Below are 19,547 nucleotides of genomic sequence, written 5' to 3'. Positions count from 1 at the left end.
GCAGATGGGCTGCTAGCCCAGCTCATCTTTTTTTCTCCTGATGTTCAGGAGTTTTTGACTGGGATCCAAAATATCTGCAGAGGTCTCTTCCTCTCCAAAACGAATGGACCCAGTGATTTTAACTGCTACAAACACTGAATAAAGTAGTTTTGCACTAAAAATAACTGTTTTTCCAATGTGGCTCAATTACGGAGGGGCTTCCAACTACTGTGGTCAACATACAAATGCAAAAGGCCCCATCTAGAGCCTGTGTCTGGTTTGTCCGTTCTGGTAGTGTTGAAACATGGCGATCTCCATAGATGAGGGCCTGCTCTCTATGTAGATATACATTGTAAGGTAACGAAAACACAAAAATTCTAATTTTCAGGTGATTATACATTAAAGAAAACATACTATTATATATATATTCCATTTCTGCTTGTACATCCCCCTAAATCCTACACACTGGACCTTTAAATCTCAGTATCTCTGCAGCAGGGTTTTTAAAAAATGAACATTTTTGAGGCAAACAATTTTGTCTTTAGTTAAAATCTTTTAATAACTCATTACAGAAGTTAGGATTTAATGTTTGGTTTGTTAACAATGACAATACAACACAAGGACATGGGGAAACATATCTTGCAGCAAATACAGGCATTCATACCATTAACTCTTGGCAATTCTCAAACATACAGATTAAACCTTTGGAAATGACGTGGGAGGGAGACACACACGTAATGTTTAAGGTTTACAGTATTATACTGCTGAGGGACTGAGAGGCATGACTACATCTGTTCCAAATATTTTCATCTCTTACTTAAGCATGATAGTTGATGCATCAATTGGAAGACAGGTAATCTGAGTTAGTTTAATGTGTGGATGACTTAATTATGTTTGTGGCACTGATTCATTTACTAAAGTTCCATATTAGTTAATTTTACAAATTAAAGACAGCAAATTAACTCCTTTCACATCTTATAAATACATCTGAATAATTCCACTACTGTACATAGAATCGTTTAAAATTAAAATTGGGAATACCTGGGAACTAACGTTGGATTACGGCCTCGCAACCATGTTATTTCCCTGTTTATACTCTTGACTTTGTTGGGACATCTCCCGTGTAACAAAGCTCCAGGGGATTTTATCTCGCCAATTTTTATGCGTGCAATAAGAAGCTCTGTACTACAGATACAGGTCAGTGTTGGTAATATAAAGCCTCAGCAGAGGAGGCAATCTGAGGGTCAAAGGCAGCAGTGATAGCAGTGTAAGGCTTTACCTTCCAACTCCGACCAATCTAAACCATCAGTTTCCTTCTTCACAGTAGTCAAAACAAGTCCATAACAAATCATTACGGTCAAGTTCAATCCTAAATTTGAGGGAAACAAACCAATCCCTGTTCCCTTTTTTTACAATCAGACTGGCAAGTGATAATGCATATATCATAAAAGTACAAACAGCTGGTGCGCTGAATGACAGATGTTCTCATGTGGAGGTTTCTAGAGATGTCAGTCTGTACAAGATGCATATTTTTGTCTCAAGTATGAACCCTTACTCACAGATGGAGCCAGTTAAAGCCAAGATGTGAGGGTGCCTCATATTGGAGGTACAATCAAATACGCAAAACAATAAATGCTTTGCTCATCCTGAGGCACATTTAAGCCTGTCCTGCGTCAGGTCTCTGCTGAATGTCCGAGTGACCATAAAATGAAGGGGCTATGGTGATTTGAACCGAGGCCAAGACAACACAAACTAGATGGTCTATATTTAGGGCAGCAGTATTTATAAAATAGGCCATTCATAGTTATATAAACACAGAATATTAGAAAATTGCACGGACCATTTGGTTGTTGTATGTGTACGATGCATGTAACACACATATTTGCCATTCCTTTTAGCTCACCATTAGCCCTTACTGCTGCAATATGAGGCACTTGTCTGTTGATGAGGGCAGGACCATGCACAAAAATCATTTTGTCATATGTAGGTTTTGAAGAATATGCATTTCATCAAGACTTAAGCAAATGATGGTGAACCATCCAATTCAGACATTTTTGACATTTACCTCACACCATGAGGGCCACTCCATACTTTGACTGACTTGCTATTTTACTTGGTCCTTCACTTCCTTCGATAGGCTGCATGTATAATACAAGACCCTCTTATAAAGTGCTGGGCTTGAAATGGGCCATTTACCAAAAATGCTGGTTGGCACCAGAAAGGTGGAAGGAATACGGAGACAGCGTTAGAAAAGTGTGACTCTCATAAAATGGCTCAGTCATATCAGGGCACGTGACCGGCGATGATTCTGATTATACTTCTCAGATAAAAACTCTGGGGCGAATTCACAAAAAACTTCACAATAACTCAAAAAGCAACCATGTCATTCTTAAAGCACCTGCAAAATGTGAAATACACCTGTAACTGCACTGCCAAGCAAATAGCGTCTCGGTGCTCCTGGGCTATTCGCATGTATTTCAATTAAGTAATATACTGTATATACATTTGGTGCAAAATTGGCCCCCCTTCTTTGCAAACGAGCCTCATAGCAGATACAGACCAAATCACAAAGATCAGCGCTAATAGCTACTTGAAGTTACAGTGAAATTATGAGTGTCTTCAGAGAGTTGGTGACAACTGAAGCACCTTTACAAGTGGTGTCATGCCCAGCAATGACCCAAATACAGTTTCTGTCAAGTTTAAACTACTCACTGAAGTTCTGAGGAATGCCTCTGAACCTCATCAGTCAGGACCTGTTGCTCAGCATCCATGTTCCTTTTCTCTCATTTATACTTTGCCAGATACAAAACGGCAAATCGCACTCAGCTGCAAATCTTAATGGGCATGTCTTTGCTGTGATATCATTAGCACAATATCTTTTGCGATCAGACCTTGAGACAAGGCAGATAGCAGTTGTAAGTGGTGCGCAATCCATGGTGCTATCAGCAGCCGCGATCCATTCTTTGTGAATTCACCATTTGTCATTTAAAGAAATGGTAGGGGAAATGTAAATCTATTTTAAAAGGAATTATTGGCATTTGTAAACCCTACAAAATGCAGGATTTGCACAAAAATATGAAAGAAAATGAAGAGTACTGTCATAGTTTCTTTGGCAGTACGGCCCCGCTGTGTCTACAGGGACATTTCTACGAGGTGGGAGGCTTGTAACCCTCCTGAGGTCCTTGTTAGTTCATTGTGTGGGCTGGTGAAACCTCTCCTCCAGCCTCAGCTCCTGTTTGTAAGGCCATTGGTGAAAAATGCATTGTTTCAATAGATCAAAATTCGTGTCACTGATGGCTTAGAGCAGGGGGTGGCCGCAGAGTCTCCATTAAAGATTGGACTGCAGGCAAAGACAGCAGGACTCGACCTATACTTCCTCCAGCACGGTAGCAGGCGTATCCCAGCATGCCCATCATGACTCCCTTAATGACTGTGCGCAACACCCAGCCGAAACGTGAGGGAGGTGCAACACTGAGAAAGACACAGACAGACAGACACATGAGAAGACACATACAGTATATTCCTATGACTGACTTTCTTTAATGTAACAAACTCACCTCATGATTTCATTTATGTTGAGCTGCTTCTCCCAGTTTCTTTCTATTCCAGGGACGTGACCCATTCCTACAACTCCAACCACCACGGCAGGCACTTCTATAAAACACAAGTATAAAATGTTCTCTTACATGAACAACTGAAACTTCTACAACCACATGTTCTTTATATTTCCATCACCATGTTTGAAACCTTAAGTTATCCAATACAACAGTGATAGATTTCAGTGGAAATGACAAACAGACAAGCCCTGAATTTCCGGATTTTCCGCTTTTAGACAATGCAGAAATTATCCAGAGCAAATGCACTGCTGAACCTGGACATGATTCACAAAACATGAATCATCTTACCATGAATGCAAATTTGCTTTTACGATAAGTGAAACAGTAAAAAAAAAATATCCCACTGTTTCTATGAAAAATAGTTAAAAATTTCACCCTTTTTTTTCCTTCCTTTTTTTTTCTTCTTACACAATGTGACTCAGCATTTCCATGATCAGTATCTGTAGCATTCAAACCACACTGTCACTACTGGGCGGTTCATTACGCAACAATTTAGTGAGAAAATTGTTGATAGATATACAGAGAAGGTTGACACATCTTGTTAGGGGAAAACACTGTCATGCCAAAGCTATACAATACTCTGATGATAAATATAAAGACTACAATAAAATTCAAACCATGTAATGTTCAATTCTGATGAGAAATACGTAAGTAAAAGAACACAATGAATAAAAAATTGGAATTAAACTATATGCATGTATCAACCCAAGCTCAATGAACAAACATAACAAGGAGGAAATACAATAATTTAGCTACAAAAAAAAAAATCTACAAATAAGAACCGTGTTATTACTATCTTATAGAGCAGTGTGATACGCACTCTGGGCGTTACGGGGGGCCTCCACACAGCGTGTAGCCTGGCGGAGCGTGTGCGTGAGGTAGATGTCTCTTTCAGCCACAATGGTCTGATGGAGAGCAGGAAACTCGCCGATCATCTCTGACATGGTCTGCTCCAGCAGGTCCTTCTGTTTGCACTTCTCTACGTCCTCTTTACTGAAAACGTAACACACAGTCCAACACAGTCGGTGGTGGTCACACAGGAAGGAGAAGACATTTTGGTTTTCGGTTCACATTGTATTTTGGTTATGACAGTATAAAGAAAAGAAAGAGGAACAAACAGTATGCTTCTGACATCTTTTACGTGTCCATTGTTAAAACCTCTTTATATAAGATGTAAACAAGGCTTATCCCTAAGTTTTAAATACTTTTTAAGAGGAAATATGTATATTTTTCACCAAATTTTAGTGTAAAATGACTAAATTTGGGCAGAAGTTTGCATTTGCAGGAGACTTTGACAGCATTGTCAACACATTGTATTTATCAAGTACATATTCAGAGGATGAATCGCAGCACAACTATGGTGAGTCATGAGAATTTTTACTTTCAAGCATATATTCTGTTTAGGTCTCCCTAGGCAATGCTGATTTATACATCAGAGAATCTAACAGACTCAATCAAAGAGATGTCAGAAGATGGACGCACAATCACTTCATGCAGAAAGCCTCCAGCAAGATCTCACAGACACCGGCAGTTAAAGAAATTGGCAGAGTTGCATCTACTCTGTAAAAAATGTGTGGGCGCACATTCCCTAGTTTTACACTGAACACGCAGATGTACTGTAGCTACATTTTCTTCAAGGCAAAAAAATGCTCAAATCAAAATGTTAGCTACTGCTGCCACAATTCTCTAATATCTGACATTTACATTGAAGATCCCTTTTTAAAACCTTTGCTTTTGTCCACCATTTCCACGAAATGGAAACCTCTTAAGAAAGACCATTAAACAGCATGTTCTGAACCCAATTCAGTTCTAATTAATGTGCTGGGCGCGGACAAAAACTCAATTAAAAAATGGCAAAATCCTCATTTTTGGGTGAGTCAACATTACATCTATTCGGTCTTGAACAGCAGTGTCTGATAACAGCTACTGAGAAAGACAGTTCCAAAGTGACTGTGGTGAGCTCATACCTGATTGGGTCTGACAGAAAGCAAAGACCCCATGCCAGACGGGCCTTCTGCCACAGACTGAGAGCTGCAATGGCCCTCTTGAACGTCACAGGGATGGGCCTGTCCCCAAGGTGAAATTTACAGAACGGCACTTGTCCAGCCTTTGTGCGAAGAAAAACTTGAGGATAAAATAAACACTAAAAATGAAACTAGCATCCATTTTTTTTATAATTTCTTGAGTGCATGTTTTACCTCTTTGAAGGCCTCCCTAAACTCTCCTCCAGGAGCCATGCCCAGTTGCTCTGTGATGTGAGCTGAAACTTTGAGCAGGAGAATCTGCATCAGGCCAGACATCAGCCCGTTCTGACAAACACACAGGGCAGAAACAAGAACACACAAAAACAAAGATATGCCGTCAGTGGTTCCGATTTTTATGCACGTACGTAAGCATAGTTTGGGAAAACCAGTGCACAACAGACTAAAAGCTCTTTACTGACCCTAAATCCTGTTGTGCATTAGATATATTTATTTTCCCATTAACAATGAGTGCATGCTGCGATTTCCTTCTTTGCTTCTTACATCATAGGATAACAGTGGTTTCAAATTCCAAAACAGCACCATTACTTGTCTCTCTATGTTATCTGCTCTTGCTGTTTTTCACACTGCCGCCACTGTTAGTTCCCATCATTGTGAAAGCCTGACCTGTTTGATGGCCTGCTGAACCTTATCCAGGTTGATGTCTTTGGCTTCCCTCAGCAGTGTATTCTCATCCATCTTGAGCATAGACACCCTGTACTGGCACAGCTCCACCACCACCACGTCTGGCTGCACAGCGCGGATCGTCTGTGTGAGGCACAGAAAGAGCAGTGGGTATGTAAGATAAGAGACAGACACGGAATAAAAGAGAGACAAATGGCAAATGAGCAGTGAGGGAGTAGTTCAAAGTGTGGAGGAAGACAAAAAAAATTGTGCTTGGCAAAGGAGGAATGCCAAACTAAGGACAGTACATACACCAGGGCCAAGTCATCATCACTTTTAGGTGCTACTCTGCAGCACTTCTCTACATTCACAGAGTTAATTCATTATTTCACTGACAATTCACAGCATATCACATTTTAAAAGGGCGTAAGCAGCACAGTGTACTGTATAAATTCTGCTGTAAATTCTCATTGGCTTACCGTGGCCACATCCTTTTTACTGCTGTCACTGAAGTGGGCAGTGCCCACCAGGTATAGGAGGCTGCCGTCAGGAGCAGTAAGACGGGTCACTGTCTCTGGGAGTTCAGGGGACGACTGGCGGCGCTGGGATCTCAACTGCCACAGCAGCTCCATTGCTTCACCATCAGCTAGACAGGAAGAACAGAAACAGTTTTTAAATACAAGAGGACAACTTTAGTGTTTGATGTCTGGATTTTTTTTGTAGGGTTCTATATTTTTCTTTAAGGCATTAGATGTAGTTACAGCAATTTAAGTCCCGGTCCTTTTGACACCACCAGCATCTCTGGAGAAGAGATAAGTTGCAGCTATTTTGTAAACTATAGACAAGTCTAGGGACTACATGCACACCAGAAAAAACATCAAAGTTTACAAGAGATTATTTACATAGTTGGAAAAATTGCAACAAACACCTCTGGCTAATAGTGAGGACTGTAACAAAACTATTGCACATGTACTTGCATCTGGAAATGCTGCATTCTTAAAGTACAATGTGTGAGTGTGTGGAGATAATTTACTATTGCCCCAGGAAGTAGCAAATCCCATACTTGTTGAGAGCGTATCGTTTGCATTACTTTCATTATTGTGTCATGCAGATTCACAATTTAAATTAGAAATGACAGTGAAAAGGCTGCTGCAATGAACAATCCTGTTGATAAACTATCTGGTCTTAGAGAATTAACAAAAAACATTATATAGTGTGTAATTTTGTGTAACAGAGACATGAGATGGCAATCAGTCATTCAAAAAAGAGCTACTACACCATACACACTTTTTAAAAAACAACTTACAGAGCCCCGGAGGTAGACAAGGCAGTTCCTCTTCTGAAGGGTCCTCCGATGGGCCAACTGACTCATCCTGCCAGGCATTAAAACAGCAAACAATGCCTTAGGCAGTTGACATGTTTACATTAGTGTGCAAGATTAAGGGATTAATCCTCTCCAAGTCCAAGTCTAGCCACTTTGAGAACTACGGGCTGATTGCACATAATTAGGTAACTGCTCAGGGCAAGTTAGCATAGCAGTGGTTGAGAAACAATTAAGCCAACAACAGAATAACAGGCATGTTTTTACACAGATTGTATCATACTAAAACACTCAAGCTGTTCTGTGTGTCCTCTTACAACAGTGTGGGGAGGACATCTGGCAAAACATCAGTCAAAAACATCTCCTCTCTCTCTCTCTCTCTCACACACACACACACACACACACACACACACACGCGAGGATTATAAGTGTAACAAACCTCTGAGTTGTTGTCTTGATCCATGTTTGAAGCACTAAGAGCTGCGTGTGACAGACAGCACGATGAAGACATGTTACCAAAGAACCGTGAGACGTTCACGGACTCACAGCTAGCTACGGTACAGAGTTACTGACTGCTGACGTTGCTTTACAGCCAGCGTTTGCGGACAACGCAGCTAACAATTGTAACGTTAATGGTAAAAAGTGGTGACTGTCACTGGTTTATTATAGTGACACTGTCTCCGACGGGACTATCATTATGACTAGCAATAGGAGAGGCTTGCACAGATAAAGGAGAAGTGACTTTCCGGGGGGCAGGTTTACAAAATAGCTAACGTTACTTCCAGGTACGAGGTTACTAAACATTACATCGGTCTGACTAGCTACCGGATGATGATAACAGCTAACTCAGGCTAATGTAGGCTAGCAAGTCCGAGGAGAATTACGTCACATTACACACGCTGAAACGGGACAATTTAACAACAAATACCACCATTACCTAGTTCAATGTTTTTGGAAAAAAGTACAATAGTTGTCTAGAGAAAAATATCAGCAACTTACTGAGCAAGGCAGTCCGTATGTCAGTGTGCTCCTCGCCAGTACAGCAGTACCTACGGTGCTGGGCTGAATCTGACAGCCGCGGTGCATTCTGGTACATGTAGTCATTGACTGCTGGGACGCACACATCTTTTTTTATAGTGAAAATGTTTTTAATTACTTTCCATTTTACCAATTCAGTACAGTATCAGTTCATCACAGTACAATCAAAGTCTGGACTCTTTTTCTTATCCACGTTTCCACTTACATTAAGACCGTGACAGATTTAGCTCCTGGACTGTCTCAAAATGTTAAAATCTACACATAAAAGCAGAGCTGTGCTTCAACATATAACATGCTCTCACACACACTCGTGCTACAAGTCTTAAAGTGCTTTTGGATGCATTTTGTGTGCTTGAGCAGTCTAACAAGGGAATTTGGGCTTACCTGTGTCATGACAATGAGTGGGTCATATTTTAAATTTCCACCAAAAGATGGAACTGGAAATGGGGAAATTAGGTGTCTCTCATCACAAGTGTGTGCTTACTGAATGCCCCAGAAAAAAAAGAGTATGCATAGGTCTACCTATATTGTAGGTAAGCCCCTGATGACAGCACCAATGTCTTCTACAGTAGATGTCACATTGGTGAGTAAGTCAGTGAAGGCAGTTCCTTTATTGAAGTTCCTGTAATCATGTATGCAGCTGCAAGAAGTGTGTATGGTGAGGTTATGATAGGCACCCATCCCCTTGTCCATTCACTCGTTCCCTGTGAAAACATACCTTACACGCTTTGTTTTTACTACAAATAACAGACCAACTATTCTAACTATTAATTCCTTTGTAGCAGATGTTGGCACAATGTGAGACAGGGCATAACTAGCCTACCGAAATAAATTTAGATCGTGTCAGAGACAGCAGATGGCAATCAAAAGCTTAGTCATCGTGTAATAAACCTTCCTCTGTGGAACGATTTCACATCTACTCATCACTTCATTCACTTTACATCACAGCACTCCCACAAGAAGCCAGCAGAACACATAGGTCACACCAGTTGAGTCCAGCTCCATTCATCACATTAGAGTTGCTTTTAAAGTGTTCAGAAGAAAGCACCCACATCACTGCATTTCTGTCAAAGATATCTGATACCTATTAGACAAAAAGAGCAATATTGTGGTTGCACGCCACCTCACAACACCACCCTTTTTATTATAGCCTGTTCCTTTACTGTTCCTTTATATAATGTGCCAATTTCCTGTTATTAATGACGTGCAAATATAGTCAAGATCTGACACACGTTCCTAATCAGCGCTGAAATGGCAATGATAAAGCCATGAAACGTGTGCTATATTTTAAACACCCCACAAACACTGAGTCATATACAGTGTCTATATGTGTTAAGCGTTCTGTGAAATATGATGCTGCAAGCGCATACATTATTGCCACACATATATTGTGATCTTTTGCATATTAATTGTGCAGATCTCAACTGTATTGCGTGAGCTACCTCTCTACTTGGCTATTGGGATAAAGGGACTAAGCGTTATCATATGTGTTTAAAATACATTTTGTTTGAAGCTATAATGCAGTCTTCTTTGCAGATATGCATCTCTAAGGTGTGTCTTTTTTTTTCTTTGTTTGTTTGTTTAGAAAGCTCGCTCGTCTCCTGTTGCAACTGATCCGTTCATTAAGCCTTTTTAATATAGCTGTTTGACCCTGCACTGTAGCACCCTGTTGAATTAAATCACTGCTGGTTTCATTGGAGGGTGTTTAGCTGTACAGTCATCCTGAGACATGACATCATTTCCTACAGCAATACTCTGGTCAGTGTTATCAAATACACAAACTTTTGTCTTATCCTATCTGAATGGTTTTCCCATCTAAAATCTGAGTCATTTTACTTTTACGACTACTAGAGTTCCATGTCATTTCCTCACTGTCCAATCCACCCATCACAGAAGTGTGTGAGCTAATTGAAAAAGTAGAGGTGGCTGCTGATAGGAGGTGATGGACATGGTGGTCCTGTGCACAGAGTGTTAGTGTCGGGAAGAGGAATTTCAATCAACGTTCCTCTTCTTCTCCTCCTTCAACATTCCCCAGCAGCGATGAGCTCCCCGGGTCTCTCTGCCAGTCTATCCCTACGGTGTTCTTCATCCTCTTCTTCTTCAAAGAGCGTGTGATGTATACTCAGCAGCTGGTGCGTAGGGGCTCTGGTCAGGGGCGGTGGCTGACACTCTGGGTTTTCCTTCTGGGTGTGAGGCTCCCTTGGGGGAGGAGGAGGAGGAGGGGGTAGAGGAGAGGACTTGGGGCTGAGGGCGTCCTCACTGGAGGGAGGGTTTGGGCTGACGCCATTTACGTAAGTGGTGGTGGGCAGGGTCACTGTAGAAAAGGCAGTGTTGGTCGATTCTGGAGAGCAAACCTTGGTTTCTGAGGAGACAAGAAGGGAATACCAGAGAGGGTAGAAGGAGAGAGGAGAAAGTCTCAAATTACAACAGTATAAACATCCACTATGCTCTTTCAAAGGTCGGCACCTTTTGCATGCTAAGACTGATTGGCCAACATGGAAAGTGGCATTTGCAATATTTAATAAGCAAGTGCAATTTACTAGACTGAAAAACATTTTATGCTTATTTCCATTATGGATTGAGGTATCCAAGGCACAGCTGTATGAGAAGTGATGCTGCATATTTCTGTTAGCTCATATGTTGTTTACTTGGTTCACATGACGTGTAATAAAGAGCGAGAGTGAAGGGGAGGTTGGACATACCTGTAATGGCACCAGACACATGAACAATAGTGTGTGTGCCTTCAAGGTACACTGTGTCCATGTTGTGCTCTGAGGGTAGAGGCTCTGCGGTTGTGGTCTCCACTTTGGGCTTACGAATGGTCAGCATGTATGGGTGGACATCCAGAGAGAAGTTGCGAGTGTGCTTTTTCTCCATCCCACTCAAATCTACCATTGGAAATTAAAAGTCTGACTCATAAGGAGGTAGAACATCACATCAAAATAGCAGGTCCTCCATCCAAAGTATGCTTAAATTGATAGTTCGGATTTTTAAAAGTGGGGTTGTATAAAGTACTTTTCTATAGTCAGCATATTACTACAGGACGTGGAGGTCAGCATGTCCCAAGTTTGGAGAAGCAATTAGGAGTACCACCACAGAAGCTAAGCAATGTTCTGCTGTGGACGGGGTATAGCAGCAAAAGGTATTTTAGCCACCTAGATAAAGACCCACCTAAAATAATCAATATCAGCTTAAGCGTACACTGTATTTACAATATTTTTACCGCTTTAACTTGCTGTCAGACAGCCCTTTCTGACACGAACTGAAGCTGGTGTCTATGCTCTCTTCAAGCCACCAGACTCCTTTGACAAAAATGGCAATTTTAACTTGCAGAACATAGGAGTTACTGGTCTAACGCTGCCTCAATTAGTTGGTGTGTTTGTGTTATTGTTAGGCTTTGTTGTTTTAAAGAGTAAGTTTGGATTTACCAAGTCGCACAATAATGCAAACAAACTAACTGATCAAGGCAGCGGTTGACCAACAACTCCTGTGTTCTGCAAGGTAAAATTACTGTTTTTGTCAAAGGAGTCTGGCATCAATATACCTTTATAACAGCTTCAGTTCCCTTTCAGAAAGGCTGTCTGAGAGCAAGATAAAGTGGTGAAAGTCTTCTCAATATAGCGTACACTTAGCCTGATTTTTTTGGGTCTAAGTGGCTAAAATGAGTTTTGCTGCTAGCCCCCATACAGCAGTGCATTGCTTAGCTTCTGTAGTGGTACTCCTGCCTGCTTCTCCAAACTAGGAGTGTGCCGACCGCCATCTACTGTAGGCATACAGTAACAATTGATAAATACCTCATACAACCCCACTTCAAATAATCGGAACCATCCCTTTAAACGACTGCCTGCTGCAGAGTTGGCTGATAACAAGCAATCCCTTTCACCTAACAGTCATTTGATCCACTGTTAATGTAAGAATATTGATTAGCACAGCTTTAAATGACTACTACACCACTACATACCTTTTATTGCAGGATATTGTGTGCTCTTGCTATCCAGAATTGGTGCAATGAAGTTGTCTGCCACTGTCTTTCGTCTGACTGGTTTGGGTTTTTCAGGCTTGGTGCTATTTTCCAGACGTGTCAGGGTAAGAGGTTCCTTTACAGAGGGCAGAAAACACAAAAAAAGGTTATTATGTATTAACTACAGTTCGGGTAGCCAAACAATGATTACACAGCATTGAAGAGTTCTACATATTTTGGAAATCCCAAATGAGGACCACTTCCTGTGCCTCTTCAGGGAAAGAGGCTCTTATTAAGAGCTGATGCTGCATGGCTCAGTTGCATCTTGAACAGTCCATGGTGAAATGAACTGCTGTGCTCCAGTGAACAAGTTCTTGTAGTATTATTCTGTTTCTAGAGGACAGATTTTTTTCCTTCTGCTGTCACTGATGCTGAATGAATGTAGATGAGTTACAACTAAGAATATTCATTTTCTCTCAGGCAGCTGCCTTACCTTGAAGGGCTGAGGGAGAGGATTTGAACTTGGGATCCATTTCATCTTCTTGCGGGGCCGTTTGATGACCAGCGGCTCCCCAGCCATCTCTCCCACTCCAAGATCAGAGGGGTCCATGTTGGGATCGAGTGTTTGTATCCCAGAGTCCCTCACAGTGGGCGTAGCATCATGGTTGGACTGTGCAAGCGCAGCCAGCAGCTGCCTGACCACATTGTCATACATGAGGTCACTCTCATTGGTGATGAAGTCCAGCCGGTTGAGCGACTTGATGTGGTCCCTGTTCTCGTTGCAGAACATGGCCAGGATGTTGATGTCACAGAACTGAGATTTCTGCCAGCGCCGCCGTGTTTTAATACCAACTTTATTCAGTTTATCAAATACAAAGTTGGACTTGCGCACCACAAACAAGTGCAGCAAATTAACCAGAATGATGAGGTTCATGGTGCAGAGCAGAGCGATATCTACCGCTGCCATGATGCGCTGCAGCTGCACAGCAGGCAGCTTACAGTTGACCCTGAGCTTCAGCTCTTGATAGCTGCTAATGTCCGGAGGCTCACCCAGTGCACAAGTGAACTCATTCTGCCTTTGGCGGGCATAGTAGGCGCTCAGGTAGGAAATGGGGATAGAACTGAGGCAGATAATAGCCAGATGGCGTGCTAGGTAAAGCTTAGCCAGAAAGTTACTTTGGCCTCGTCTCTCTAAATATTTCTCAAACAGGTTCTGCTCAGGGCTTTTCTCCTTCTCTGCATTCTCGATGATCTCCCTCCTCTCTCGCTCAGTAATGCCAGGTCCTTTGGATTGGATCTGCTTCTCGATCTTTGGGGCTCTGCCCTCAGCGGCTCGATGATAGCAGTTATCAATCTCTTGAAGTAGGAAATTGAGCTCTGAAGTGAGCCGCGTAGAGGCGAGGAACTCCCAGCCCAAAGCAGGAATGTACATGATTCCAGCAAAGGCCAGCAGGGCATAGGGCAGGAACTTGTGTTCAAACAGTGAAGGCCAAAGGTGAGACTCCACACCAGGTGCAGCATCCCGCAGCTCTGTCCAGCAGTAGCCTCTTGCATACAGTGCCTGGTCTCTGGTGAAGTTGTGCGGTGTGTAACAGTATATGGACTCCTCTGTGGAAAATACAGACAGAAAGAATCAGACCAAACATTATTTAACAAGTTGGATGATTATATCTCATAAGTATAAGTATAAGCTGACAGATGAATGCTGCAAAGCTACATCCTGGGTCTTATTTCCAGAATTTCACTCATCACTCCGAACAGCTTGCCTATTACATTGTCCTCCCAGATTTTATTTTATTGGCAAGATGTGGCAATGTGAGAACATGTGAGGGGTCAGACAAACAGACAGGTTTAAACAAAATCTCCTGTTTAACAATTTTATCTGAAGCACTTATTTGAAAGCGAAGGAATGCAAACATACCTGAAAAAGCTGTTGTAATCATCCATTGTACTGCAAAACTGCTCTCACACACAGCTACACTGAGTACTGTGAGCCAGAAAGTTACCATTCAGTAGCTCTGTTTAGTGCAACCACTGTTTTAAACAGAATTTAATGCTCACCCTCACTTCACATCCAAATAGATCTTAAAGGACAGTTCACCCTAAAATCAAAAAGTCATATATTTCCTGTTGCCTGTAGTGCTATTTATCAATCTAGATTTTTTTGAGTGTCTGAGATGTAGGCCTTGTTCTGAGCAGTTTCATGTAGGAACTATTTTCTTTCTAAAAATCAAAAAAACAAAATATACCTGCCAGCTGTATCACTGCGCAGATGACGTGTGTATCCAGTGTCAGCTCACCTAGCACCCCTGAGCTAGCTAACATAACAGCTCACCTGAGGAAGACACCATTCATGTTTACATCTTTCACTGTCATGAGCAAAAGCCTCTCGTCCTTGAGTCGATGCACACTTCCCTATGCACAATGATACAGTTGGCAGGTCTTGTTTGGTAGAAAGAAAATAGTTCCTACATTAAACTGCTCACAACAAGGTCTGTGGATTATCTTGAGTAACTGGGTCTATTTTCTTGGTGCTTTGGGCACCACAAGCCGAGTGCCATCTAGTTCCATTATGATAAAAAGAAGGCAGACATCTCTACAGCTGATATCTTCAACAAATGGCAACTCACACTAAAACGATCTAGACTGATAAATAATGCTTTGGATAAGAGGAAAAATATGTGTTTTTGATTTTGAGGTGAACTGTCCCTTTAAGATAATATGGATAATGGGGTCTTGGTGTTCCGTCATATTTCTTGCAGTAAATACGACTTGCAATGACGTATTCACATTTTTCTAGGAAATATCTTGCATCTATGTGATGTGTTTCATTTGTATTAGCACGGTATCTCTGAGAATCTTTTAGAATCATTCATCTGTTCAGCCCAAAGCGCTGCGTGCCTCTGATAACACTCACGCTGCTTTGTGAAATGATCTGCTCGGCTCAGATAGAGAAACCGAGAGCTCTTCTTCCCATCAAAGTTGTTCTTTTTCAGCACTATCTGGTTCAGGGTTGCAGCAAATCCACTTTTAATCTTTTGAACTAAGTGCAGTGACGTCTAATATTACAAACAGTTTACTTGTCATCTAAATAATCTCATTTCTTTTCAAATGAACTATTAGAAAAACTAATTGTAAAGCCAGCATGTTTTATTATTATTTTGTTGCTAATAAGGGCAATATGTGCAATGACATCACTTTGTTACAGTCACAGAGGGCAGGATGCTGAGTCATCTAAAACTGTTTGGCGATGCCATAAATATCATTATAAAACACACCATTGAGGGAATACTGTAGAACCTGTCTGAACACCCACATCTTTCTGCTGCTTAAGTTAAATGCTCAGTCCCAGATGGTTAATGCTGCTATGCAGAGAGCCTGACTCAGCAGTGAACTACCATCTCTCCCATCACACCCAGCCCTCTAACCAAACACCTTCCTCTTCCCCCTCCTATCTCCCGTCGCTCTCTTGCCCTTTCAAACTCTCTGTCTGCTCCTCTGATGTCAGTGCTCCTTTTTCTTCCTTGCCTAATCTCCCACTTACACGTCTCCTTATAACTGTCTGTCAAAGAAGACACACAGTACTGCATGGCTTCCCCACAATATATACCTGGGTAAAAGCTAAGTTAGACTCTCTTGCTTTGGCGGGTTACTGTGGCAATGACCCCCCTCTAGTGGCAGAACTCTCACCTGCAAAGTTCCTGGTGAAGACGAGGGTGACCAGCAGGATAGGGATGATGACTGTCCCTATAGTGACGACACGATCAAAGGGCAGCTCCAGTTTGAGCTGCACCATGAGGCCGGCCAGTACCCCACCCCTCTCATCCTGAGAGGAGCCCGGCAGGATCAGCTCCTTCAGCTTCTCGCCGGCGAGTAGAGCCGTGGCCATGTCTAAGTTTTGATCGAGGATGTTCTGCATCCGGAACACGAAGGATGCACACTACAGCCTCGCTCTGGACTGGAGGCGAGGCCAGACACTTCCTGCTGTAGTTAAATACTCCTCAACACAGTGTGATACACACACACACACACACAGATGTGTGGCCAACTTTAGCCTCTCTCACCATACGTGGGAAAGCAGCGGGTCATACTGTGTGGTCTTCAGAGCTTTGAGGCTTCTACAGTTTTCTACAGCTCTTGTCTTTTAGAAGAAGAGACATAACGTTCAAAAGCACACTCCTCGCTCAGCGTCTCCTGTGTGCATCCTTGTGTTGTGCCCCATTTCTACAGTGCCTGGCCTCGGTCCACACTCTCTGTGTGGCAGGTTGAGGAATGAGCTGAGTTTAGGAGGCGTCCTTGTGATCCCCAGGGAGAGTGACTGCTGGCTGAAGAGCTGTTACGTGAGCTTCGGTCAGGAGAAGCTCTGACCAATCCTTTCCTGAAAGAAAAGATGACCAGTTAGGGTTTTACAGTATGTGCATTTTTTTTTAAATGAAAGTACAGTAAGGTACAAGAAACCATTTCTGGGAGCATATGTCCACTAGATAAAGTAGTGTGACCATGTTTCAAAGGAGACACAGTGTGAATTTGTACTGTCTCACACCTTTCTCAGGGAAGCTCTCTGTTCTCATCCATCGTCCTCTATAGTGCAGTCATGTGGCTGAGGGCGACTAATCCCCACTCTGTGACCAGTGGAGTGTGATAATGTGAGGGGGGTATTTGCCTTTGATCATGCAAGGACACTAAAGGGCAAATTTATAGTATGCTAACCTGGAACTGACTAAAAACATAATTTATTTATAACCTTTTTATGGCGCCTGCTCTGCTCTTCCACAGTTCGTCCCCTGCCCTTCTCTGGACTCCTAGTGGTCATTATTTCTGTGGAACAGCATGTTCACACGGGGATGTCAGGTGAACCCACACACTTGTCAGTGGGATGTCTTGTGTGTCTCGGTGTGTTTGTGCACGTGTGAGTGAGTGTGCCTACATACATGAGCATGAATATGCTTGTACAGTTTATGTGCTGGGTGGAATTTGCGCCTGCTGCATGCTCATTTTGCTTGAAGGTTACGTGAATGTCCTCCGTGAGGAGTGTGAATACATCACCCCTTCCCATCAACAGTCCTCACCCCCTCGCTCTCCTTCTTCCCCTTTTACTTTCTCTCCCTGTTCCTCCCTCTGCCCTCCTCTCACTTTTCTCTCATTATGCAGAAAACACAGCTCATCTATGAAATCCTTAAAAGCCAAGCCCTCTAATCCAGGGATAGAAAGTGTACTTTACATCTCGCGGAGTGGCACCTTCAGACCGCAGTTTCATGAGTACTAGGGACAATTAGCATGCACTCTCACCCGCACAGTGAGAAAGATCATAAGGAGAGGATCACTTTGAAATATAATCACAGAAGAGTTATTCAAGGCTGCATGTGTTAATGTTGACATCATGCAGTAATTGGTGTTCTACCTGAAAAAGAGAACAAGATGTCCTTTATGGGATAACATGACATACAGTATAGGTCTGACACTGCACTGTCCACATTACACTGCCTGGTAACAATCAAGACAACTTTATCCACAACCTCAAACACACAGTATCAAAGGAGAGGAGAAATAAACTTTGCATAATTTAGATTTAAAGGGGCAGCATCACATTTTTAGGCGCTCACTTAGAGGCTGCACTGCTGTCTGTAAGCCATTGGCACAGCTCCAATCCAACAGATAATGCCTTTCAGCTGGGTGATGCTACCAGTGTTTAGAGAGGGAATCCCACATTCTTTTGCTACTCCAGCATGCTGCTTTTCTTTGACCAGTACAGCCGGCAACAAAAAGAAAGCACGGAGAGCAGGAGGAGAAGAGCTCCACTCATTCATAATGAATTAGATGATGGCTGAAGAGGGAAGAACTTTCAGTACACATAGATTTGACTCTTGTTCTCAGACATCCAGAGCACAGATCTGAGCAGATAACTATGGCAGAGCAATAGGGGGATGCACATTTATACTCATAGAGAAACAGAAAAACACCATAAAGTGTCATCATTGTTTTCTCACTTTTGACTCATCACCAAGTCCCTATGGGAACACTGCAGGAACATTTCATCAGAGGATCATTGTGTTAGTTAGCTTGAGCTAGGCTGCTGTCTCCCAACAGGTCTGCAAGTCCAGGACGCTGTGAGCATCACAACCAGGACGGACCACACTTCCACCCGAGACATCTCATTGCAGTGGATTGCAGCTGCCTGCAGATGACGAGCCGTTTCAGCACCTGAGCGGCGGATAGCTCCGGAATAGCCGGAGACGAGCTGCTAAACATCAAGTGTGCGTGCGCTGCTCTGTGTCTGTGTATGTGTGCATGAGAGGAGAGGAGATCCTACAGTCGGAGTCTCTCTCAAGATGCTCAATAGCTGCATCACCTGTCAACACTGGGAGAGACTAGCAGCAGCAACTCTGTGCTGCTAACAAAAGGAGCCATGTGCATGCTAGTGGTGGGAAATAATCACAAAATCCACTCACCATGTCTCGCTGCATCCCCCCGGCACGGTAAGAGTTAATCTGCAGTGCGGGCGAGCAGCTACAGCATGTATCCGAGCACACCGGTTTGTTCCGCCTTTTCCCCCCAGCTCCCCTCCCTCCGAACCCGCTCCTCTCTCCCCTCCTCCCTGCCCTGCCTCTTCCTCAGGAACAAGGGATGAGATAACACATTAAGATTCTCCAGTTCATTGCATCACCACAAAATGCGATCCGGATTTACATTCACAAGGACAGGTGGCGTGTGAGCAGAAAGAAATCTAGTATGGCGCAGAAATCCATTATGCCAAATCTATAATCATTTTTAGAGGTTATCACTGAGATATTACAGATCTAAATTCCTACAGGAACATTAGTGGGAGCCTTTGTCTAAGTGATATGATCGGCGATAATGATAATCATATTAATTAGGCCTATATGATATTATATCACAAGTGATATCGGACTTGTAGTCTAGTTAAGTAAGTGCAGACCGGCTATTCAAATCCTGTTGGTTCAGTCTACAACCTAACATAAGGCACT

General features: G+C 42.6%; 2 protein-coding genes across 4 annotated transcripts; both read right to left on the bottom strand.

The window, feature by feature from the left end:
* Positions 1-512: 512 nt before the first annotated feature.
* On the bottom strand, positions 513-8,636 carry trabd (TraB domain containing). Of its 2 annotated transcripts, XM_033621998.2 has the most exons (10): positions 8,562-8,636; positions 8,002-8,042; positions 7,548-7,614; positions 6,721-6,887; positions 6,245-6,385; positions 5,795-5,905; positions 5,564-5,703; positions 4,417-4,589; positions 3,537-3,633; positions 513-3,450 (listed from the first exon to the last, which is right to left on the bottom strand). In XM_033621998.2, the coding sequence occupies exons 2-10, from the start codon at positions 8,023-8,025 to the stop codon at positions 3,267-3,269; spliced, it is 1,104 nt and encodes a 367-aa protein (XP_033477889.1). In that variant the 5' UTR covers positions 8,026-8,042; positions 8,562-8,636; the 3' UTR covers positions 513-3,266. The 2 variants fall into 2 exon arrangements, with proteins under 2 accessions (XP_033477889.1, XP_033477888.1); XM_033621997.2 differs by lacking the exon at positions 8,562-8,636 and having other exon boundaries at positions 8,002-8,535.
* A 1,520-nt stretch (positions 8,637-10,156) lies between these two features.
* On the bottom strand, positions 10,157-19,160 carry panx2 (pannexin 2). 2 transcript variants are annotated; one of them, XM_033621103.2, is made up of 6 exons: positions 19,011-19,160; positions 16,252-16,939; positions 13,055-14,169; positions 12,562-12,697; positions 11,303-11,488; positions 10,157-10,962 (listed from the first exon to the last, which is right to left on the bottom strand). In XM_033621103.2, exons 2-6 carry the CDS (start codon positions 16,478-16,480, stop codon positions 10,622-10,624), a joined length of 2,007 nt encoding a protein of 668 aa, XP_033476994.1. In that variant the 5' UTR covers positions 16,481-16,939; positions 19,011-19,160; the 3' UTR covers positions 10,157-10,621. The 2 variants fall into 2 exon arrangements, with proteins under 2 accessions (XP_033476994.1, XP_078024178.1); XM_078168052.1 differs by lacking the exon at positions 19,011-19,160 and having other exon boundaries at positions 10,488-10,962; positions 16,252-16,474.
* Between the last annotated feature and the right edge of the window lie 387 nt (positions 19,161-19,547).

This window comes from Epinephelus lanceolatus, chromosome 5, assembly GCF_041903045.1.
Source record: "Epinephelus lanceolatus isolate andai-2023 chromosome 5, ASM4190304v1, whole genome shotgun sequence".
In the NCBI taxonomy this organism is placed as follows: Eukaryota; Metazoa; Chordata; class Actinopteri; order Perciformes; family Serranidae; genus Epinephelus; species Epinephelus lanceolatus.
The sequence above is the reverse complement of the archived record's forward strand: the minus strand, read 5'-3'. Positions and strand labels throughout refer to the sequence as shown.

What these genes read in the sequence shown, in the direction of transcription:
- trabd (XM_033621997.2), bottom strand. Translation starts at nt 8,073, where the DNA reads ATGTCTTCATCGTGCTGTCTGTCACACGCAGCTCTTAGTGCTTCAAAC. An exon ending in GTAAAAAGGATGTGGCCACG is followed by an intron (nt 6,386 to 6,720) that starts GTAAGCCAATGA and finishes TGCCTCACACAG; the next exon opens with ACGATCCGCGCTGTGCAGCC. An exon ending in TTCAGCAGGCCATCAAACAG is followed by an intron (nt 5,906 to 6,244) that starts GTCAGGCTTTCA and finishes TGTGTTTGTCAG; the next exon opens with AACGGGCTGATGTCTGGCCT.
- panx2 (XM_033621103.2), bottom strand. Translation starts at nt 16,480, where the DNA reads ATGCAGAACATCCTCGATCAAAACTTAGACATGGCCACGGCTCTACTC. An exon ending in ACAATATCCTGCAATAAAAG is followed by an intron (nt 11,489 to 12,561) that starts GTATGTAGTGGT and finishes TTCCAATGGTAG; the next exon opens with ATTTGAGTGGGATGGAGAAA. An exon ending in TGTGTCTGGTGCCATTACAG is followed by an intron (nt 10,963 to 11,302) that starts GTATGTCCAACC and finishes TTGTCTCCTCAG; the next exon opens with AAACCAAGGTTTGCTCTCCA.